The sequence below is a fragment of the Natrix helvetica genome, assembly GCF_964273705.1.
Source record: "Natrix helvetica genome assembly, chromosome: 3".
NCBI lineage: Eukaryota > Metazoa > Chordata > Lepidosauria > Squamata > Natricidae > Natrix > Natrix helvetica.
The window spans coordinates 67,972,208-67,996,487 of record NC_138549.1 but is presented as its reverse complement, the minus strand read 5'-3'; the positions used below and the strand labels follow the sequence as shown (position 1 = coordinate 67,996,487).

Genomic DNA, 24,280 nt, shown 5'->3' with positions numbered 1-24,280 from the left:
TTATGTATATATTACTGACCATCAGATTTACAATGCTATATTTTTTTTACATAACTCGGACAAACACTTTAAGGTTTTTTTTGGCATTTTATATCTTAAATGCACTTATGTGAATTAATTAATAGTAATTTGGACTTTAAATTTGGTTAATAAACCATAATATAAAAAAATACCAAAAATTTTTAAAAAATGATAAATTTGAAGACAATTTTGCATGTTGTGGCAAATCATGACGTCTAGGAGTTTTTTCAATATTTTATTTGCTTTCAGCACACCAAAATACATGGAAATTAGATGAAAATAATCAAACAGCTTTTTAGTCACAGACCTGTGTTGTCTTTGCAAAAGGCCCTTGCTGCCAAAAATGGAGCCTGGGAGGGACGCTCTAGCTTTTTTCGGCCTCCTTTCTTGCTGTCAAAGGGCAATGCAATCCTTAGCAAAGGCTTGCTGAAGTCTGCAAAGAGATTGTGTCCCTCTGGGCTCTGATTGTCTTTGCAAATGTTCTTACCGCCGAAAACAGAGTCTGGGAAGCGGCAGCACATCCCTCCTGGCTCTGTTTTTGGCAGCAAGGGCTTTTTGCAAAGACAATCAGAGCCCAGAGGGACATTGCATCCTTCTAAGATCCAATTGTCCCAGAGCCCGGGAGGCAAAGGCTTTTTGCAAAGCCTTCTGATTATTCAGCTGCTGGAAAGCCATTTCAAGCAATGGAGATATTCCAAGGTTCTGGGTGCACAGTGCTGAGTGCTCAAACCTTTGCAGAGCTCAGAGCTAAAAGGGCAATTTCAGGGTTTAATTAGACACCCAAATTCCATAGTCATGGGAATACCAAGACTTTTAAGTATTTAGCATCTGAGGAAATGCTGAAGCTCTGTGTTAAAACAACGGCTTTATTTCAACTGAAACTAGAACAGAACGGCGGCTCGTGCTCTGACAGCTCTTTTATACTCGCAGCTGTCAGAGCGTTAGCCAATAAGAATGCTCCAATTCTCCGCCTGGACACAACACAAATTTTACCAATCAGTAATTGCTCTGCCTGATTGACAGAAGAGGGTGGGCCGCGTCAGTACGTAACAAAGACCATGGCCTATAACTATCACATGGGCATGGCAGTCTGTCAAGGTTCCTGATAAGGTACCTCTTCCCTTCCATATAGACCTTGTTATGTAGGCAAAGCTGCCAACATAGGAGAGCGCTTCTGATTTTGGTGGATTCCTTTTCACCTTCAAAGCTTCCAGCTTTTAAATCTGGCTTTTCAATGCCAGCTGCATAACACATCTCTATGTCATTTTATTCATACAGCTCAGTTGATTACAAACAAACCAAAGGTTCAACCGTGAAGATTTGTTTGAAATGATCCAAAAAAGTGAAGCACATGCTGAAATTTAGCTGGTACTGGACAAGGCTTCTCCTGCAAGAATCAGATGAAACCAGAGCTCTCAGGAGCAGGTCTGCAGATGTTCCTGGACTCCAACCCTCAAGAGAAGACCTATTAGCTGGGAATTTGTACCCCGACAATATTGGAGACCCACAGATTCTCCACCAGACATGATACAATAGACCTAGTTATCTGCAGGATCGCATCCTACCACACACGTCCCTGCGACCTATCCGCTCACACAGGGAGGGGCTCCTCCTGGTGCCGTCTGCTAAGCAATGCCAGCGGGCGACGCCTAGGAGTAGATCCTTCTCTGTGATGGGCCCAACCCTCTGGAATGACCTCCCCCCAGACATTCGAACTACCACCGACCTCCGTTCCTTCCGGCAAAAGTTAAAGACTCACCTATTTCAATCAGCTGGCCTGGCACTTTCTTAGTTTTACCTCCCGGGGATTTATTTTATTTTAATTGGGTTTGGGGTTTTAATTGTGATGTTTTTAGGATTAGAATATATTTATTTCTTAGTACAGCCTATCTCCCCCTCCAAATGTATCTTAAATGTATTTTATTATTATGACCGATTTTATTTGTATTGACTGTACACCGCCCCGAGTCCCTTTCTGGGAGAGGGGCGGTCTAAAAATCTAAGAAATAAATAAAAATAAATATTCACAGTGTTTCTCATGATGAATAAATCTGTCTCCTTCCTTTCTTAAATATGGTACATCATCATGGTTTGTCTAGGATTTCTGCTGAATTCATGGGGAGGACAACAAGGAAGTGAAACTATGGAATGCGTTTGTCAGTAAAAAAGAAGACACACACATTCCATGGCTTCATTTCATTGTTCTTTCTTCTGACCGTCACTTTCTGTAAATACCTGTGTACATTTGAAGCTCTCAGACACTTGTTACTTTCAGTTACTTTCAGTTCCTTATTTCCCACTGTCTCATTCTTCCTGTTCTCCGTACAAGTACATTCTTTGCAGAAAATGCAGCATACAAGTCAGCACATAAGAAATATGTCTGGTACATTTTGCAATTATGTTAGTTTAAAACTTTGATTCAATGAGGCCTGCAAGCCCACTCCTAGGCCTATTACTTGCAACTTTCCAATGGATATGTCACCGTGAAAGACCGAAATTGGTGAATGTCGACATTCACCGGTGAATGTTGGTGAATGTCGACATTCACCGGTGAATGTCGACACATACCAATTTTGGTCTTTCACGGTGATATATTGTTACTGTGAAAGTCCGAAATTTCAGCGTAACGCTTTCCTTTTGCTTTTCAATTCGCGGTCCGGGAAACTACTCGTTCTAACCGCGCAGGATCGCAGGTTTAAAAAAAAAAAGTCCGCGAATAGAAGACGCTTAAAAGGAAGCGAGGAGCCGAGGTATTAGGGTAAGGGTATTAGGGTAAGGGTGTCGAGAGGATAAGGGTATTTAGCAAATATTTCGGACATACACCAAGCGACTATGTGAATGTCGACATTCACCAGATTTCGGACTTTCACAGTAACAGATATATTCCTCCTTTCTCAATACGTTAGCCAATCTTCTGTCTGTTTGTCATAAGTAGTGATTATTGCAGTCATTACACTGTATGTTGTAGATGATTGTTTTTTGTTCTGGGGCTGCTGGGTTTTTTGGGTTAGTTAGGGTGTTTTGAAGTTGAATTAAAATTAACTTAATTTTAAGGAAATCAATACTGTTTCCAAAAGCTCTATTTGCTTGTAGAGCTATTCCAGTAGCATGTCATTTTCCCCAGGGAAGGAAATTAAAACCCAGGCATGCCAGAGCTTCTATGCCAAATTGTCACATATAGCCTATATATAGTTCAAATAACACCAACGTATCTTGGAAATGTACATCATATTACAACAAAGGCCAGGCCACACATTGAGAAAGTAATTTCAATGGTTGAGGATCTAGGGGAGGAGGACTTTGGTTTAGAATTTCTAGTCTGGTCTTTCTTGGGCAGAGATGGATCCACCACAATTGAGTTGGGGTATCAATTTCAAGCAAGAAAGAAAAAAGAAGTGCTTGTTAAGACTGCTAACAGCACCTTTGATTTGACATCATAAGTGAAGTGACATAAAATGTTGCCTGCTTCTTACTGATGAGAATCTGCCCTAGTAATACACAAAGAGTTGAAAGGAGCAAAAAATAAAAATAAATTAGGGGTCTAGGAAATTCTACCCTCTGTCTCCCATAAGAACATCATAGCAAAGGGAGAATAACTTGGCCTCTTAGATCCATCTGAGACACCATGCATGCTCTCTGCCCTGCCTGCCCCTATGCTAGAATTTGTTCTCTTTCCTCTCAGTCCTATCTCTTTTGTCTTATGTTATTAAAATAAAGCAATTTTATGAGGTCAGGAAATGTTGTATTGTTAACACTTTCAGACTACTCTGTCACTCTTTTTCTTCTGAAAAAAAATTCACATATTTTTTGCATCTTCATACCTATTCCCTGCTGACTTAAAAGTACTCGTTTAAAAATGTTCTAAAACTGTACTGACTCCACAGTAAACTTTACCAGCATGAAATATTTCTTATTTCTCTCCTATATCTACTGTCTGTCTTTCAAATCACTTCAAGCCACCTGACTTCCAAATAATGGGTGACAAAGACTTGGTTCTCAGAGGAATGAACAGTGTGTAAGAAGAAGACAGGTGCCAGCTATTTGCTACCTGAAGCTACTCCATTTTCTTTGGTGCTTCACACTGATGTTCAAAACAATTATTTTGGGTTTTCAGACAGAACATCCCATTGGTTTGTTCATCTTTGTACTGAATATATAGTTTAAATCCTTTCTCAATACAAAAGTATCTCAACTTGATAGACAAAATAGAAATGTATGCATAGACATCCTCTCACATATCCATATGAAATAACAAATGTCAGGAGAACCTTCGTAAACATCAGGAGAAAAACCTTTCTACAATTAAATGCCACAAGAGAGAAAAACATAACATTCAGCAATTTTGCATAGCCTGTGAAATAATCTCAGCCATCAAGTACATCTGTAACCAAATCTGTAACCTAGATATAATCCAATCCCAAATTAAGTAGTATTTCACATACTACAAACAGCTACTTTTATGCTGGAAAGTCAGTGGTATCACTCTGTCATATGTTGCAACACTAGTTTTTTGGGAGCAAGTGAAAAGCAATCTCCAAGCCCCCTAAAGAGAATGCTAGGGCCATGCTGGCGAATCTATGGCACGTGTGCCACAGGTGGCACATGGAGCCCTCTCTGCGGGCACACAAGCCATTGCCCAGCTCAGTTCCACCATGCATGTGAGCGTACCTCCTGCCGGCCAGCTCTCTTTTGGGACTCTGCCATGCATGTGGGAGATGTGTGTGCCTGTGGAGGGGGGACAGGGGTTTGCGTGCACATGTGTGCCCCCCATGGGCAGTTAGGGCGCATGTGTGGGGACAGGAGTCACGGTGTGTGTGGGGGGCCCCTGCACCTCATTTTTGGTCCCAGGAGGCTTCAGGGAGGCCTGCTAGGCCCAAAATGGGGTGTGGGGAAGCTCGCGCACATGCCCAAGAGGAACACGGGGGATGTGTGTACATGCACATGGGGATGGGATGCACTGCATTATGGGTGTGGGCATGCACGCATGTGCTATGCGTGTGCACAAGCTTTCGGCATGCAAGGACAAAAAGCTTAGACATCACTGTGCTAAGTAGTTACTAAGTAATTCATTTCTATCTTCAGTGTCACACAGTGGACCACACCAGGAAACGAAACTCTACAGGAAGATTACAACAATACAATGGTTTATAATTACAAAATCTTGCCAACCTGATTGTGCCTTACATTCTCTCCATGAGGAGGAGTTTGGTATGAGTCATTTCCAAATATTAACTTGCTTCCCTGAACTTAAAGAATGTTCTAGCCCTCTTTCCTTATACAATGGTTCTTGCATAACTGCCAAGGTCATCTTCTCTTCTCTCTACAGCAGGGGTGCCCAACTCCCGATCCATGGATTGATACCAGTCCACTGCATGCCAGAAACTGGGCTGCTCAAACAAGAATGTAGGCAGCACATGGTCCATGGAAAAACCTCTCTCCATGGAACCGGTCCCTGGTGCCTAAAACGTTGTGGGCCACTGTTCTATAGACATCAATGGACCATCAACTTTGGTTTTTGGACAATTCCCCAGAGCATTGAGGAATCCATTTCTAAGGATGGACCATCTTAGGATCTCTCACCCACATGGGAGAGAGGATGCGACGAGAGAAGATTCATTTAATTGTGATTGAACCACGACGATGAAATAACAATACCTGCAATGAGGCAATACTAAGTATTCAGTGAAGGCCAAATTAGGTCATTCTGGGATATTTCAGTTGTCTATATATCTCCTGTATTTCATACGTTACCTGGGGGTTTCTTCAATCCGGGGCCTTCCAATATGCTTTTAGTATTGCTCTATACCAGAGATGGCGAACCTTTTTTGGCTCGCGTGCCACAAGTGGGGGGAGCGCAGGAGGGTCGTGTGTGGGTGTGCCACACCCATAATGCAATGTGCGACCCCCAGTGCGCATGCACGCACAACAGGCGCGACCCCCCATTTTTACATGCTTTTTTCACCCTCCCCAGGCTCCAGAGGCTTTATAGGATGCGCCTTGCGTGCCCTGACAAATGGCTCCGCGTGCCACGCGTGCCATAGGTTCGCCATCACTGCTCTATACTGACTGAATCCAACATATCTGGAGGTACCATCTTAAGGAACACCACTTTATTCAGATTTTGACTTTTATTACAGCCATCCCCAATCCTATGCCAAATTTCAGGGTAACTAGAAGTTATAGGAGTTAAAGTCAAAGACACCCACTTACAGGGTGCAAGGTAGAAAAACATGGAGCCCACTTCCGGACAGTAGAGTAACATGACTTTTCTTAGTCCTGCCTGAGCAGTTGTTGCCTCACACTTGTGAAGTACTGCATGGTTTTTTGTCCAGTGAGGTCAGAACATAATGGCTGTGGAAATTATATATCCTCCTCTCTCAACTTGGTGCAAAACTTCCTAATCGTGTGTGACTATGAATTAGGGCGGTATAACTTATTTAGAAATTTCCAATACTGAATTTTGGGCCAAAACGATGGGATCTCTATGGTGGGGGTGGGGTGGGGGAATCTCATCGGAGAGACCCATCTTAGTTATGCTTGTCTGGCGATTTTAGTTGGTTCGATTTATTTGCACTAAGTTGGTGTTATGCGGGGAATTCCGTTTTGCTCCGCACATCTTGTGCCCACTAAATATATACGGTATATATTTAAAGGGATCCGAGTCTGAAATCTTTTTCTCCTGTCCCTCTAACCTGCAAGCCCCATCGTTTCTAATCTTGCAAGTTGCAGAACGGGACAGAGCTGGACAGTGAATGGACGGCTCCCGACGCTCCGCCCGTTCGTTCGCGTCCTCTGAAACTCTTTCACTTTCGAAAATTTCGTTCCTCTTTTCTCCTCCCACAATCCGCCTCTCTTCTACCAGCCACAGCCTTTTCCAAGACCTTGGACCGCCACCTCCAGAAGTCAGAACTGGGCCAGCGGGGGAAAAAAAAAGAATCTGCTTGTCGGGAAAAGAAGCCCGAGCCTAGGAGAATTGCTCCCCTCCTTCGCTACTGCCTTCGCGTTGAGCCAATACGCCTCAAGAGGCTGCTACGCAAAAGGGGAAAGAGGAAGGAGGAAGAAAGAAAGAAAGAGAAAGCAGTTGATGGCGAACGCTTTATGGAAGAGGGTCAGGCTTAGAGGAACGAAGAGTCTCGGATAAACAGGGCCTCGATGGAAGAGGGGCGAATGGCGAGGTTTTGGGTCGCCTTCCCTCCCTCTCCCCCACCCCACGCTCCGAGAGAGAAGGTGTTTTTAAGAAGCGCTCCGTAGGAAAATTCAACAGGGGAAGTTAATGCCCCTCTTAACGTCGCTCATCACTGTATCCTTTTGTTTGTTAGGCAGGAAAGCATCTGCACGCGCAGGGGATTAGAGGTAGGTTGAAATCAGAGAGCGGATCGGTGTCAGAACTGGTAGAAAAGAAAGATATATTCTGGTGCTGTGGCTGAATTTAGTGAGCAAAAGTCGAATTGGTTAGTTTTACCACGCAAACTGCTCGACATGGATTAAATCGATCCAATAATTGTCAGGAGAATAATCTTATACCTATTTAATTTAGAAATAACCTGAGTTCTTCCTTTAGGTAAATGGGTATTGAGAAGGACTCAATAGCTGAACAAAAATGCCAAGATAGATATCATTGGGCAGGATTTAGGAAACCGAAACCTGCAGGAAAATAATAAACTCTGCCACTGAGTTATAGTTCCTCTGAACATTAAATAATGCAGGGCCAAGAGGAATTAGGGAGTGTGCTGGAATATAATCGCGCAGGGTTGGTTTACTAAAATGTAGTATTTGGCTTCAGATGTGTTCCATGTGAAACAGAGCTGGGCTATGAAATGAAATATATCAACAACCAGGTTAAGTTTAAGGAGTAGATTCCATAAAGTTGCAAAGACAGGTACGGTACAAATGCAGTTGTCTTTGGCAATCACAATTTAGATTGGCAACTCAGTCATTATGTGAAGCAGTCACTAAGTGACTACTTATGATCCTACTTCAAGTTTTCTTTTGTTCTACATACTTGCAAAGGTTGTAAATGCAAGGATTAGTCAGAAAATTAGCCATTCATCACCATAGTAACTGAAAAGTTGCTAAAGGAGGTCATCATTAAATGAAGACTTCTTGTAGCAAAGAGGTCTCAAGCTGGCAGGAAATCTAAAACCGTTGCTTCACAATCCTAGGAGACAGGAGATGTTGGATGAATCCTGTTTTTATACTTTATTTATACAGTAATGCCCAAAATGTTAAGCCGTTGTGCAAAAATGCTGTAAATTAAGGATGCTTTCAAAAATAGATTTAAATGGAAAGTAAATGAACAGAAGAGAAATCCAAATCAAATTAATATTTGGTCTGACCATCCTTTGTCTTCAAAACAGCATCAATTCTTCTAGGTATGCTTGCACATAGTTTTTGAAGGAACTCAGCAAGGTTCCTTCAAGGTTGTTCCAAACACTTTGGAGAACTAACCACAGATCTGTGGGTGTAAGGCTGCCTGAGATCCTTCTGTCTCTTCATGTAATACCAAACAGACTCAATGATGTTGCAATCAGGGCTCTGTGGGGAGCAAATCATCACTTCCAGGACTTCTTGTTCTTCTTTATACTGAAGATAGTGACATTGGCTGTATGTTTGGGATCATTGTCCTGCTGCTGAATAAATTTGGGGACAATCATACACTTCCCTGATGGTATAGCAATGATAAGTATCTGCCTGTATTTCTCAGCATTGAGGACACCATTGAGGACACCAAATCTCCAACTCTATTTGCAGAAATGCAGCCCCAAACTTGCAAGGAATCTCCACCATGCTTCACTGTTGCCTTATTATTGTACCAATCTCCATCCCTTCGGCAAACAAATTGCCTCCTGCTATAGCCAAATCTTTCGGATTTTGACTCATCAGTGCAGGGCATTTGCTGCCATTTTTCTGAACCTTATTCCTATGTTTTCATGCATAGTTGAGTCACTTAGCCTTGTTTCCATGTTGGAGGTATGGCTTTTTGGCCACAATTCTTCCATGAATATCACTTCTGTCCAGACTTTTCAGGAAATAGATGGATGTATCTGGGTCCCACTTGTTTCTGACATTTCTGTAATGATGGCACTGTTGGCCATCTTCCAATGTCGAAGGGAAGTAAGCATAATATGTCTTTCATCTGCTGCATTAAGTTTCTTTGGCTGACCACTGCATTTGCAGTCCTCAATGTTTCTTTGTGCTTCTTCAAAAGAGCTTGAATAGCACATGTTGAAATTTTGGTCTACTTTGAAATATTTGCTTTGCTGAGGCAGTATAAATATCTTTTGTCTTGCTCCTGTACTCAGGAGCACCATGATGTATGTACCAAGATGTACGACCTGTGACATCGTGTGGATTCTGTCTTCCACACCCTCACCGTAGAAGAGTTTGGCTCTTCTTCACCCAGTTTGGGTGAAGGTGTTCCTGTTTCAGTTAATGACTGTGTTTCAACTTACATATGAAATTGACAATCATTAGCCCCTGCTTGGTATAATTGGTTAATCATACTACCCATCTCTAATCCTACAAAACCCCTCATTTGATGCTGTTTTGAAGGCAAAGGGATTTTATTTGGTTTTTTCTTTTGTTCATTTGCTTTCCATTTTATTAATTGATGAAAATAAACTATTAACAATTCTATTTCTGAAAAAATTCTTAATTTTCAGCATTTTTGAACAACTGCCTTAACACTTTTGCACAGTACTGTATTTGTATGTTTATGGTGTGTTGCGTTCCCCCTTCCCCTAAGCTGAGTAACCCTGCTAAGGTGATTGTTCTTAGCATAACAATGTCATAATGCTACTCTGGGATTCATCTTCCAGAATCTAATTTAGACTGGAGTCATAAATGTTATGGCAATAAGGCCTATTGAACATAGTGACATTTCTGAATAGAGCCTAAAATATACATCTGATTACGCAGTTCATTCAGTATTTTGTTTGTAATAATGATCAGTCAGATGTTTCTAAGAATTCTCCTCTACATAGGAATAGTTCTTTCATTCATTAAAACAAACTGTTGATGTCTCCATAACTGTGTACATGTTTATGTTATACAGTAATAGGAATACCTGGAAATCTAATATAATCCTCTTTTTTGAGAACTGAAAGAAGCCTGCAGAGAAACCATGGCAGCAAAATTAAATAGTGCTGTGAAAAAAGGTGATCTTAAGCTTGTTCGACAGCTGTTGGAAGATGGAGCAGATATTAATGCAAAGATGGAATTTGGCTGGACACCTCTCCATAGTGCTGTACAAAGAAATTCTGAAGAGATTGTTAACTTTCTACTGGAAAATGGGGCTGATCCATTAGCTAGGAAGGATAATGGTGCTACACCTTTTATTTTAGCAGGAGTGGTAGGTAATGTGAAGCTTTTGAAACTTTTTCTTGATAAAGGCTCATGTATTAATGAGTATGACATCAATGGCTTCACCGCATTCATGGAGGCTGCTTGTTATGGGCAGGAGGAGGCCCTGGAATTTTTATATAAGAATGGGGCAGATGTAAATCAGCGCCGTGAAGTTGATGAGATTAAAAAGGCTGTGAAAAAAGGAGGTGCAACAGCTCTAATGGATGCTGCCAGTCATGGCCATTTTGCTCTGGTCAAAATCTTGGTTGAGGAAATGGGTGCTGATGTAAATATCTGTGACAATCAAGATGGAAATGCATTGATTCATGCTCTTTATTCCAAAGACTGGAATAAAGACAGAGAAGACTCGGCCCTTTTCCTTTTGAAAAACAACATTGATGCCAATAAGAGAGATGTAAATGGGAAAACAGTGCTCATATTGGCTGTTGAAAAGGAAAGCCTGGATCTTGTGAAGGCCATATTAAAATTAGATGAAGTTGATCTTGATGATGCTGATGAAAATAACGAAACAGCATTGCATGTAGCAGTGAAGAAGAAAAATAAAGCAATAGCAAAGCTACTATGTGAAAAAGGAGTAAGAGTAGATGATGATGTCCTGGATATTGCCCGTAGAAATTACCAATTCGATATGATAGAACTTCTTCAGAAATACGAATCGCTGGACAGTCCAAGGCAGCCAGAAATACATAAGGAATTCTCTAGCAATCGCTGGAAATCAAAACTCCAGAAACTTAATCGAATGCATCGTCCTATGATTGGCAAGCTCAAGATCTTTCAATATCAAGATTTATGGATCCAGAAGACCACCCAAGGAGGGATCTACCTGGGATTCTATGATGGCAAAGAGGTGGCTGTGAAGGTATTCTGGAAGGCTGCAGAAAATGCCAAGCGAGAAAAAGTATGCCTCGAAAAATGCCACACCAGCAAATACCTGATGAAAATTTGTGGCTGGGAAGAGTGGAAGTCCTGTCTCTACCTGTGCCTCTCCTTGTGCGAAAAGAATCTTCAAGAGTACTTCAAGGAAGAAAACAACACAACTATGGAAAGCAAAGAGATTCTTAAAATAATATTTCAGGCTGTAAATGAACTTCATGAATCTGGATTTGGCCATCAGGAACTACACCCAAGTAACATTTTGATAGGTTGGTGTTTTCTTTGGCAGTCTGCCCATTTATTCCGGAGTAATCCATTTAAACTTTATGGGTTATATATGGAATAGCAGAACTTTTGTTGCCAAGAGTGTTGTTGTTTTTTAGCCTTCCCTATATAATGTTACAAAGTCCCAGCTTGGCACTTTAGCAAACAATTAACAATTTCATCAACGTAAGTGTCAAAACTGCTTATCATTTAAAAAGGTCCCAGAGTCACCCCAAGGTAGTTTTCTCTGGTCATCTGTACCAAAAAAGAACATTTCAGTACCCCATGAAAGTTGATGATTTCCTTCTCCTCCAACAGTTCTGTGAAATGAAGGTTTAGAAAGGAAAGGACAAGTTCTCAATTTTGTAGTTGAAGGTTGAAAGGTTGAGAAGAGGTGATGACTGCTCCCCATCATGCTGCCTTCCATCAGGAGCTTTCCCTCCATTCTAAAACCAATATTGGCAATGATTTGGTTTTAGGAAGAAACTGCCTGTAGTGACTGCATGGTGAGGGGAAGTCAACAACGATTTATTTTTCTGTACAATCCTTCAATTCAGATTCAGTTCCACTCAGGCATCCTATGTTTTATACATGAACAGAAAAAGCCTTTCATATCTACGTTGGCTGAGGAGGCTCACCCATTCTGAGCTCATTAGAATGGAAAAGAAGAGTAAACTCCCTTCCCTCATCCCTTAGCTGATGCGGCCCAATAATCTGGGCAGATCACAACAATCAAGGAAATTGCAATCAATCCAATAAAACAGGGGTGTCAAACTTGCGTGTCCATAGGCCGGATGCGTCACGTGCTGGCCACGCCCATCCCCTGTTTAGCAAAGAGTGAAAAAGTCACGATACATCGCGTGATGACAATGTGACACTGCGAGTAATAAAAGATAAAAATGAAAGAAAGCCTAAACTAGGGTTGTTTTTTCATCGTAGTTAGTGAAAACAGAACAGCTTCATTAACTCTGTGTGAAATCGAATTGGTTAACTGCTGGTGGGAATGTTCCTTTCAGTGCAAGAATATTTCTCCCATCCCTTCTGCAAAATCTGGATCATCCCAACCCATCCATCAAAATCTGGATTCTCAGAATAAGACTGAAGGGCCTGGAGAGAAAAATCAAGTTAAAATTGTTATTGTCTGAGCAGAACTGATTCCTGTATGGTTTGAAAGTAGCTTTTTTATTAAAAACTGTTTATATTAAATTGTCCAAGCCTGTGATGGTGAACCTATGGCATGCGTGCCAGAGGTGGCACACAGAGCCCTCTCTACTGGCATGCGCACCGTCGCCCCAGGTAAGATCTCTGTGGCGTTTCTTTTGTGAGCTTCTGTTTCCCTGCAAACAATGAAACAGAAGCTCCCAAAAGAAAAAGATCTTGCCTCTTGCCTTGCTGCTGGTGTTGGGATGCTTCAGCTCCCCCTGGTCTTTGGGTCTCTACTACGCATGCATGCGCGCATGTCCTTGTGCATGTCTGCACATGAACACGCTCATGAATGTCCTTGCATGCACATGTTCGCATGTGCGTGCACATCTTTCAGTTTGGGCATGCGTGCATAGTTTGGGCACTCAGTGTTTAAAAGGTTCACCATCTCTGGTCTAGGCTAATATTGTAAGGTGCCCAGAGTTATTGTGTGGCAAGATGGGCAGCTAATAAATTTTACAAATAAACAAGTAAAAATAAATCTACATTTAATCAAAAGTAAATATAAAAATTCACAAGCTTCTCTTGGACAAAGCCCAAGGATAGTATATTCTCATAACACTGCAATAATGATTTCATATTTTAAGTAGATTAACTCACTTGTGTATTAGGCTGAATTAAATAAGACAATATTTCTTTTTTACTTTGTTAGATGTCACTGGCAAGATTTTCCTAGCAGACTTTGATAAGAGCAGAGAAATAACTGATGATACAAAATGTTCTGTAATCTCAGAAGATCTACAGGTAAATAACTATCTTTATCTGTCTCCAATCTTCTACATTCTGCAGAATGTTAAATATACTGTTTATTTTATTTATTTATTTATTTATTCACATTTCTAAACCGCCCCCTCTCCCAAAAAGGGACTCGGGGCGGTGTACAGTCCACAATAAATCACAGATAAAATACAAATATAAATAGAACTATAAATATATGTATGTATGTGGAGGAGGTTAAAATTAAGAGTACTGTACAGAAGAATAAATATGAGGCTAAAAACCCTAAAAACAATTAAAACTAAAACATTGTACTTTTCGGACTATAAGTCACACTTTTTCCTCCCCTAAAAGAGGGTGGAAATGTTGGTGCATCTTATATACCAAATACAGCTATTTTTGGCCTCCGGAAATCCCGTCCTGTGTGTCACATTTTTGCCAAAAACAGGCTTGTTTTTCGCAAAAACGGGGCACGCAGAGGGTTTGGGACACCTGCAGAGTGATCCTGGGGGGTTTGGGAGACCAAAAACGGGCCCATTTTTTTCAAAAACAGCGTTTTTGCCCTCCCTAGCCCTAACAAGCACTCTGCAGGTCTTCCAAACGCTCTTTGCGCCCATTTTTGTGAAAAACAGTGGGCCATTTTTGGCTTCCCACCCCCCCCCCAGGAGTGCTGTTTTTGCTCTCTCCATTCCCCAGAAGCACTCTGCAGGCCTCCCAAACCCTTTGTATGCCCCGTTTTGCAAACAACGGAACACGCAGAGGGTTTGGGAGACCTGCAGAGTACTCCTGGGGGCCGGGGAGGCCAAACACTTTTTTTCTTGTTTACCTCTTTGAAATCTTAGTGCATCTTATACTCCGGTGCATCTTATAGTCCAAAAAATACAGTAATTATAATCTCCAAAGAACAAGAAAAAAATGCAATATTGGTTCTGGTCTACAGAAGATTTTCCCATAAAAACCTAATACATGTTATGATATTTTTATTTCTGAAAAACTCACATACCTGGTTATACTTAGATCTATTTCTAAAATACAAACTAGATATGGGGTTCCATTTTAAAAATAAATCGACTTTTTTTTTTTCAAATCTACAGTTCTGCTAGTCATCCTTTTGCTGATGTAAATCTCACTAGAGTGACCATTTTGGGAAAGCTACAACACTATTTCATTTAAATTGTCCACTTAGTCTGTGGAACAAAGCATATCATAACTTACAAGTTATAATTTTACTATTTGGTGATGGGTATGCTTGGTACTTCCTGTATTAGCTAAGATGAACTAGCTACAATCTGGACACAGGACTTACTGTCCTAAGGAAACCCATCTGTAGCTATAGGTTAAAGAAGAAAATCTGCTCTAATTGTTCTGGATATAGACATTTGTTTGTGCACACAGGGTCTCCAAAAACTTATCCTGTATGTTGTGATGAGAGGTCAGCTGGACTTTGAACATTTGCCTCCAGAATGTCCAGAGACTGTAAAGGAGCATAGGGAAATTGAAGACCTCCGAAGAAAACTCTCTGACCAAACTATCCTAGATGATAGTCTGGAAATGCAGCTCTATCATCCATATTTCTGGCCCAAGGAGACGTAAGTCTGAAATTATGCAATCTGTTCATTGCAGATCTTTTAAATTTCTGAAAAAATGTCCTTAGCACTGAATTCCAGGAATTGATTACATGGATTATAATTTATTTTATCATCTCAATGGCTGGATATTGTTGAGAACAGTGCAATTAATATAGACAAAAAGTTGCTACCACAATTGCCCCATTGTATTTTGTTTGCAAGGATGAGATGGCTCACAAGAATATTATTACTCATTCAATAAGTTATTACATTTAAGCTACGGTGATGAGCATGCTACAGACATGAAAGCAAAATTGGCATTAAAAGTCATTAAATGTGGCTAGTTCTCAAAATACTAACTCAGGATACTGATTGTGATACGTCTGTGAAAGATAACTCTGAATTTAAGGCAATCACACCATTTCTATCACCAAAGAAGAAGCAAACAGAAATGAATGACAAACATAAAACCAATCAAATGCCAGTTTCCCTATCTTGTCAATGTAGAGTTGCCAACTCTAAACTGAAACTAATCCTAGAATTCCACATCACCATAATAAAGAGTCACTGGAAGTTGGGGACCATATAAATTTAATAGAAGATGTACAGTAGAATAACTGTGCTAAAAGAAAGCAAAGGTGTACCAAGGTGCTTTAGATGCAAATCCCAAATCATGTCCTTGCAACTCCAATTTCTATTTCTTTTTTTCCCATCATTTTTTTTTTACTATTTATCAGTGTGTGAATAGTGTGATACCTGGGTATCATACATTTCAATACAAATAGACAATATTATTACTCATAGTTATTACATTTCATTTTCATTGTTTCATATTGTTTACACATACCTTTTACTACCGCCCTTTAGTTCCAAATCTCCCTCTTGTTCTTCCATATATCTTAAATGTATTAATATGTGTGTGTGTATGTGTGTGTGTTTGTGTTATTCATATGTTTTAGTCTCCAGTCCCCTAATCATCTTTGTTGCTCTATAGTATCTATCTATCTATCTATCTATCTATCTCTCTCTCTCTCTCTCTCTCTCTCTCTCTCTCTCTCTCTCTCTCTCTCTCTCTATCGATCTATCTATCTATCTATCTATCTATTATCTATCTATCTATCTATCTATCTATCTATCTATCATCTATCTATCTATCTATTATCTATCTATCTATTATCTATCTATCTATCTATCTATCTATCTATCTATCTATCTATCTATCTATCTATCTATCTATCTATCTATCATCTATCTACAAGTGTATTTTTCGCCCTATAAGACGCACTTTTTTACTCCAAAAAAGAGGGTGAAAATCTGGGTGCGTCTTATAGGCCGAATGTAGCCACCTGGGCAGTGGTGGGTTTCTGCTGGTTGGTCAATGAACCCGGAAGCCTCGCCCCTGTCACTCACTCGCAGGTCCTTGGCGTTTTTTTGCATCGGGGCTTGCTGCAAGAGAGAGGGAACAAAGACCTTTTCCGGATTGGTGGTGGTGGAGGTGCGGGCCCATACTCACTAAAGCAAGTCCGGGGAAGTCCTTTGCGCCAGCTGAAAAAGGTCTTCACTTCCCACCCACCCCTGCAGCATGCCCCGATGCAAAAAATGGCGAGATCTCTTCTCAGAAATGTCTTCTCGGGCTGGCCGGATCTCTCTCCAGATCTTGCGGCTTTTTCAGGGTTTTCTTTTTAAAAAACACCTGTCCGAACTATCTTGAAAACCTGCGATGTTGCTTTGGGAGGGGGCAGGCAGCAGCATTTGCCCCTGCCGCCCTCCCTGGGCACCTGCAGCCTTGGAGCCTGCAGCTTTAAAACAAGCCTTTGCACAGCTGCCCGTCTTTCCCCTCCGAAAGCAACCTCGCAGGTTTTTAAGATCATCTGCAGAGGCGTTTGGCGCGAACTCCTCTCCTGTTCCTTCTTCTGCGGGGGGGGGGGGGGGGGCTGCCTTGCTTGTGTGTCTGTCTGTCTCTCACTCTCCCTCCCTCCCTCTCTCTCTGTGTTTCTTCTCCCTTCCTCTCTGTCTGTCACTCTGTGTGTATATGTGTGTGTCTGTCTGTCTGTCTGTCTGTCACTCACTCAATCACTCACTCTGTGTGTGTATGTGTGTGTGTATGTGTCTCTCTCTGTGTCTCTGTCTGCCTGTCCCTCTCTCCGTCCCAACTGGAGAACAACCTTTTCGGTCCCCTTACCAGCCCATCCGGGAAGATGAGGAACGCGAGGGGGATCCCTCCCCCCCCCGCGGATGGGCTCCGAACCAGCGGAGCCTCGTCCTTCTTTTTAAGCAGGCAGCTATCAGAGAGAAGAAGGCAGCGCGGCTTGTGCAGCAGCCGAAGATCGCCTGCTTAAAGATCGCCTGCTTAAAAAGAAGGACGAGGCTCCGCTGGGTGGGAAAACTGGGAAGCCTTCAGATTCGGGTTTTCCCAGATGTGCCAATATGGCTCTCTTAATAAATTGGAACTTTGAGCAATACTTTGCCTTGGACTCCGATTTACTTTTGGATGCTATTTGGAACCCTGACATTAACCTGAATCTGAAGGCTGACAGGTATAGGGTCTCCTGCTTGAATAGTGGATTGAGCTAGAGGACTTCCAAGGTCCCTTCCAACTCAATTATTCTGATACTGTGAAATATCCTCCCTTCCGACAAAACCCCATCGCAAAACAGACCATAGGATTTATGAAGACAATGTTTGATTCCATCTAACTTCTAAAGCCTAAGGGCTTTTCCCACTGCTGTATTATAGTGCTCTTTACTCATCCTCAGGTCAAGCAGAAAGCCACAGTGCTATGGAATTAGCTGTTGATTGCCTTTGTTCCTAAGAAATGAGTGACAAAGCCAGCAGACCTTACATAACTTGTGGCTGACACTGATTACATTAGTTTTAGGGGAAAAATAATAGTAGAGCTAAGGATGACATATGGCTGTCTCACTCACTGGAAACAAGGTAAAGATAATATTACAGGGAGCTGGCAAACATCCCAAGGGAAAATTGGGATGGCATGACCAGAAGCAATACTGACATGACCAGAAGCATCTCTCTCTCTCTCTCTCTCTCTCTCTCTCTCTCTTTCCCCCCTCTCTCTCCCTCCCTCTCTCTCTGTCAATAAAATATATTCTCTTCATTAAGAGCATTATGTTTACTTTCAAGTACATTGTTGGGCAATGGGTAATCCCACTAACACCCTCAAAAATTAAAATAGAATATAGGCATAGTGATCAGTTTGGAGGTTGTGCTTACCCAGAAAGCCAACACAAATCTATTGAGGAGGGTAAAGAACACCACGCCAATTTAGAGGGATAGAAGGGTTTCTAACAAATGAGTGGTGGTAGCCTTGTCCAACTAAGATAGTTATTTTTCTAACAATGCAGGTATTGTTGGCAGCTCTTTTATGAGAGAACCCACAATATGCTATCCAAACTACCTGCAGTCACTTCCTAACTTTGAAGTTAATATGCAAAGTATATCATCCACACCACTTGGGAGTAGTAATGTACTCCCATTTCTTAAAATTGCCTTTTCTTCTACAGAAAGTACAGGGTGTTAGGAGACATCGGGAATGAGATACGTACGGCTTATACAACAAATAAAGATGACATTCTGATTGCTTTGAAATGTACGAATGATCCTTTCATGGACTGGGAAACAAAGGTAATCTATTGAACAAAGAAAAAAAAGTTAGGAACCATTTTGCATCTTCCACTTTTATGCTTCTATTTTATTGATTTCTGCATCCAGTTTTTGCCTTTTTTTGGAGCTGGCTCTGCTAGCTAACAGGTTTGATGCCAGCTTCTGCTAGTGACAAACAGCCAAAGTCTCAAATGAACAGTTTATCATAGGTATGTTTAGTCAATATCCATTATTGAGAGACAATGTATGCAGAGGTTAAAAGTTGGATGTCGATCAGGGAGACCTGGATTCAACTCCACTTGTATAGTAATCTTTAAAATTCTATGAATCGGTGTGTGAATTTGAATCCAAAGTTTTCTAGCTTTTTTACATGTCTATCAAGCATGATAAGATTACCCTTCTTGTTGTTCACATTTCCAACATAAAGTTGAAGTGCCTTTTTACATTCTGGATCAATTTCTCTATTGGTATAACATAGCCTAAATTCTAATCTTTTCAACCACATATTTCCCAGTGTTCCATCTGTATATTATAACCAAATTGTCATACATCCTTTTACTTGTTCTTCTGTTTCAAATTTTAGAAAAACTACATACAGTTTAGCAATTAAATGTTCCTTATTTATACACAATTCTATTTCAGGTGCAGGTCTTTTGTATACTTTAAATCTTTCTAATAACTGTAGATAAGAAAATCATTGCAAATATATATCTCTGTAAGAAGTTGTACTCCGCTTGACAAAATTCTAGTATCTCACAATAAATTAGCCATTTTGTTTTCCTATTAATTTTTACCTATAAAATGTTACAATGTCCTTCCTTCAGGGATGTCTAGTCTGCCATAAATCCTCACCCAGAAACCAACATTGTTATATCCACTGAGTTGCAAAGAGTGAGTTTTATGGACCAATAACTGACCAGAATATTGCATTTTTTTTCAGATTGATGAAAAAGTATTGGACTCTATGCTTTTTCCGGGCAAAGATAAAGGCAACAAGAAGAACAACAAGAAGGGCAAAAGAGCATATGGCCCTGGTGTAGTAGATTTATTAAAGTTGATTAGGAATATGAGAGAACACTACAGTGAAAAGCCTGATGAGTAAGTAAATATTTGTCTAAATTATGTATCTCTGAAACGATCTACTGTACATTGCATTTGTTGGCTGGCAACCTTTGCTTCTCCTTTTTCTTTTATGGTAACTAGAATACAAACCTGCAAGAATGATAAGTCACAAACCTACATCTTCATTGATCATATCCAACTGCAGAGAAATCTGTCATTTTCCATGCAAAAGAGGGAAAAAAATTCAGAAGAATGACAATTCTTCCTATATGGTGGACTCGGAATTGCTCTTGGAGCCAACAGCAACTATTACTAAAATCAGATAGTAGTCACAGATTTCAGAATGCTATTAGAAGCCATTTCCCCAAGAGTTTTAGATTCCAATCCCGCCTATGCTATTCATGTCTTTCTGATGATAACAAATGTTCATAATGTAAACTCTAATGTAGTTTAGAACAGGGGTCACCAACCTTGGCCAGTGAAGTTGACTGAGGAACTCTGGGAGTTGAAGTCTACAAATCTTAAAATTGCCAAGGTTGGAGACCCCTGGTTTAGAAGACAGGCAACTGAACCTAAGATAAAATCCCAAGTGGGACATTTGTTAATTAGTTTGGAATAGAAAGGGGTCTTTTTAGGGGTGGGAGGGGGGAGAGAAAGGAAAGGAAAAATTCTAATAATTGACATTGCATGTCCTGTAACCTCTTTCATTTCTTAATGAAATGAAAGATTTTTGGGGGCAACTCCAAAGAAATATCTAGATTGTTGCAATAGACTGTTCCAAAATATGGTACAGGTAGTTCTTGATTTACGACCACAATTGAGTCCAAACTTTCTGTTGCTAAACGAGAGAGTTGCTTGTCGGAAGGTTGCAAAAGATGATCACATGATCCTGGGACACTACAAATGTCATGGAAACAGTTGCCTAGCATCTGAATTTTGATCATGTGACCATGGGAATGCTGCAATGGTTATAAGTATGAGAAATGGTCATAAGTCACTTTTTTCAATGCCATTGTAACTTTGAACAGTCACTAAACAAATGGTTGTAAGTCTAGAACTACCTGTATTTCTAAAAAACAAGGTTGTCCATTATGTGCGGAACAAATATATGTGCTGTGGGAACAAAAGATAATTTTGATTTTGAAAATCCCATGTGTATGTTTATACAAGCTTAAGAACTAGCCTGTTAACTTTGGGTGAGAGGAAATTGAGACTCTAAGGCTTTATCCTCCTTTCCCTGGTGCCTGCTTACCCTTTTGGTGCCATCAATCTTCTCTCGAAGCTTAATTTAGAATTTGCAAGACAGATTTCAAAGAACAAGAAAGTAAGGGTGACACCAGAGTGTCAATAGATCTTGAAAAGCTTTATTAAGGAATTGCTCCTTTGCATACAGCATCAGAAGAATTTGTCCCCAAACAGCTGGATGGCGGGGAAGGTTTCTAGAACTCAATTTTCAAGGAAACTGCGGAAAGGGGGAAATTCTTAGGACCTTATTATCTTTGTTCTGAGATGATTATCAAGGGAAAACTAATGTTTGTATGTATACCCAATCAAGAGGAAGAGATTACAAATGAATAAGAAAGCACACAATGGGGAATAGACATTGAAAAGAATGGGTGTAGGTTGTTTGCTTGGGGTTGTTTGCTTAGTTGGCATTCATGTTTTAGTTATGCTTCACCATCTTTAACCCAGGACAAACTGTTGCTTGCTTATTGTTCATATTAAAAACCGTATTTTCCTTCATTTCAGGGTGAGAGAAATAATTCAGGATCCTGCAGACTATTTTCTGAACCTCTTTCCAGATTTAACCATTTATGTCTATCAGCATTTGCATAACTCGGACTACAGCAAATATTTTCCGAATCCAAATAATTCTTCATAACCGGTAACGTGGGTCAACCGGCACTGAATGTTTGATGACATAAATGAATGTGACCTACATATTTTCTATCTAAAACCAATCAACAGTTTTATCAGCAGTTAATATTGTATGTCATCCTGGAAAATCTTCTTTAGACCATCTCTTGCTCACAGACAATCTAGTCAAACTACAACTGCTAGTTAAGGTACCCCCAGAGAAACCAAATAATGCAAAATATACAGCTCTCAAATTTGCAATCTGGTCTGACAACGCTAAGTTCCCACAGCCTTGGCCAAAGCATGGTGGAGTTGCATATCTACTTGCTCTCCAACCTAATATGTTGTATTTGTTAATGGACCTGCAGATGTAGGAGTTTATATCTCAAAGTCCATTTTTGTCCAAAAGAAGCTCCTTACCGTTTTTAGTGAGTGGAGAAATCTGCTTTCAAGCACATTTATTGTAACCCCACGGGCAGAATACAACGTTCTGCCCACTTGTCAAGGTTGAAGAAATGCCAGACATTTGGTCAGTTAATGATATCCTGTAGCCATAGCACCCCTTCATTGAAACCCAGAGTCTCCTTTATCTTATCCAATAGCAGCAAATGCAGCCATAGCAGCCAGAATTCTCACAACTATCCCTTGAGGTTTCACGTCTGCTTTATTGAGCTGCATTAGCTATTCCTATACTTCTGCTTCTTTGCAAGCTGAAACCATATTTTTTACTAGGCTAAGCTATTCCTTCGGTCAGGTTTTAAGTGCACTTGGGCTTAAGGATTATAGAGGCACTTAAAAATCAGTATTTTTGCCACTGAAGTTCTGAGTGTGCTCTGCAGGCTGCATGAATGGGAAGCCAGTGTCCTAAGAGTAGTATGATAAGTGAATCCAGTCACTCACTGTAATGGTATGTGGAAATGTCCTTGGGAGACAGGAGGAAAAGTCATAGACTGGACAACTGGCATGTAAAAGAGATCTCGGCCCACAGAAGGATGGAGGGCACGGGAAATGTTTCAGAAGGAACTCTCCCTAGTATTCTGATGTGTAAAAAGAAAGGAGGGGAGAAATTACAAGATACCTTTGCAATAAAGATAGAGGTAATACTCCTAGTTGTGCTCCTTGGCTGGTCTATCATGAACAATTAACACTGTCCATGCAAGAAGGTCCATATTCAACACCTACAGCAGACGTTCCCAAACATTATTGATCTTCAGTGCTTTCATTTCAATAATTTTTTCACAGTGATCCTAGGCTTGTCTGGTGTCAAGTATCAGTGGTATTGTGTGATGTTCTTGTGAGTTCATTGCAGCACTCTGCAATTATTATGTAATTATTACTCTCTGAACCTACCACATTAAATTTCACTTTGATTGCATTGTTTTACATATAATGCCTACATCACTATGGATATGCATCTATTCCTAATTGGTGATGTCAGCCATATACAAGTGGTATGATAAACTGAAAGTCATGAAAATCTATGCTGTAATAAACTTGTGTGTATGTAAACTCAAAACTGTATTTTTGTTTCATCACTTACCGTACTTGAACAGTTGAAAACATCCATCCAATGTTTATCAAGAGAAATGATTGCATGTTGAAAAGAAGAAAATTCCTTTTTATTTATTTCTGCAGCTCATCCAAAATTACAGTAAATACCATCTGCAGGAAGCACTGCACTGCAGAAAGTCAACAGTCTAGGATGATTCTTTAAAGTTTTCTAATACAGCCTAGAAACCCAACAAAATCAAAATAGGGCAGTTTAAAACTTTGTCTTTTTCACACAAATTGAAAGAGTTACACCTCAATAACGTATAAGGTCTCATTTCAAAAAGTGAAATGTGTGTGTGTATCTGAATTTTACTCCCTAGAAGATAATCTCATTGCTTTCTTGGAAGTTGATTTTCTCTTATTAATCCATGTTAAGTTACAAATCTCTCCACTGTATAATATGAATTAATGACTACGAATATTTTCATCATATCTGGGACAAGGTTAGACAAAACCCAAATAGCATTTGACCACTTTTGAGTCCTAGCAATAACATTCCCTCGATGCTGATTCTAAGTTGCTGAAGCCAGGATAGACCTGAATATTTAAAAATATTTTAATATTTTAAAATCTTAATTTGATCGATGCCATTAATTTTTCAAGAGTGGCAATAGAAGGATAGAAGAATAACTTACTACTAGATAAAGTAGAAAAATGTGGGTTAGACAGCATCACCACCAGATGGATTCGTAACTGGCTGACCAACCGAACTCAACATGTAGTCCTCAATGGAACTGCATTTTCATGGAGGGAAATATGCAGTGGAGTACCCTAAGGCTCTGATTTGGGCCCAGTACTCTTCAACACTTTCATCAATATTTGGATGAGGGAATAAATGGGGAACTCATCAAATTTGCAGATGACACCAAGCTGGCAGGAATAGCCAACACTCCAGAAGATAGGCTAAAGATACAGAAGGATCTTGACAAACTTGAACATTGGGCACTATCTAATAAAATGAAATTCAGTGGTGAAAAGAGTAAGGTTCTACATTTAGGCAACAAAAACGAAATGCACAGGTACAGTATAGGTCTGTGATGGCGAACCTATGGCACGCGTGCCACAAGTGGCACATGGAGCCATTTGTCAGGGCACGCGAGGCGCTGTCCTGTTAGCGCCTCGCGCTGGCCAGCTGAGTTCACCTTTTTAAAAGCTATTTTTCGCCTTCCCCAGGCTCC

At 40.4% G+C, this 24,280-nt stretch overlaps 1 protein-coding gene across 4 annotated transcripts; it reads left to right on the top strand.

Annotated features, from left to right (window-relative positions):
• Positions 1-6,853: 6,853 nt before the first annotated feature.
• Positions 6,854-22,957, top strand: RNASEL (ribonuclease L). 4 transcript variants are annotated; one of them, XM_081949286.1, is made up of 7 exons: positions 6,854-7,321; positions 10,076-11,528; positions 13,379-13,470; positions 14,839-15,032; positions 18,533-18,653; positions 18,773-18,841; positions 19,573-19,692. In XM_081949286.1, the coding sequence occupies exons 2-6, from the start codon at positions 10,145-10,147 to the stop codon at positions 18,839-18,841; spliced, it is 1,860 nt and encodes a 619-aa protein (XP_081805412.1). In that variant the 5' UTR covers positions 6,854-7,321; positions 10,076-10,144; the 3' UTR covers positions 19,573-19,692. The 4 variants fall into 4 exon arrangements, with proteins under 4 accessions (XP_081805412.1, XP_081805411.1, XP_081805409.1 ...); XM_081949285.1 differs by lacking the exon at positions 18,773-18,841 and adding an exon at positions 21,444-22,957 and having other exon boundaries at positions 6,862-7,374; positions 10,119-11,528; positions 19,573-19,730; XM_081949283.1 differs by lacking the exon at positions 18,773-18,841 and adding an exon at positions 21,444-22,957 and having other exon boundaries at positions 6,863-7,321; positions 19,573-19,730.
• Positions 22,958-24,280: the final 1,323 nt, after the last annotated feature.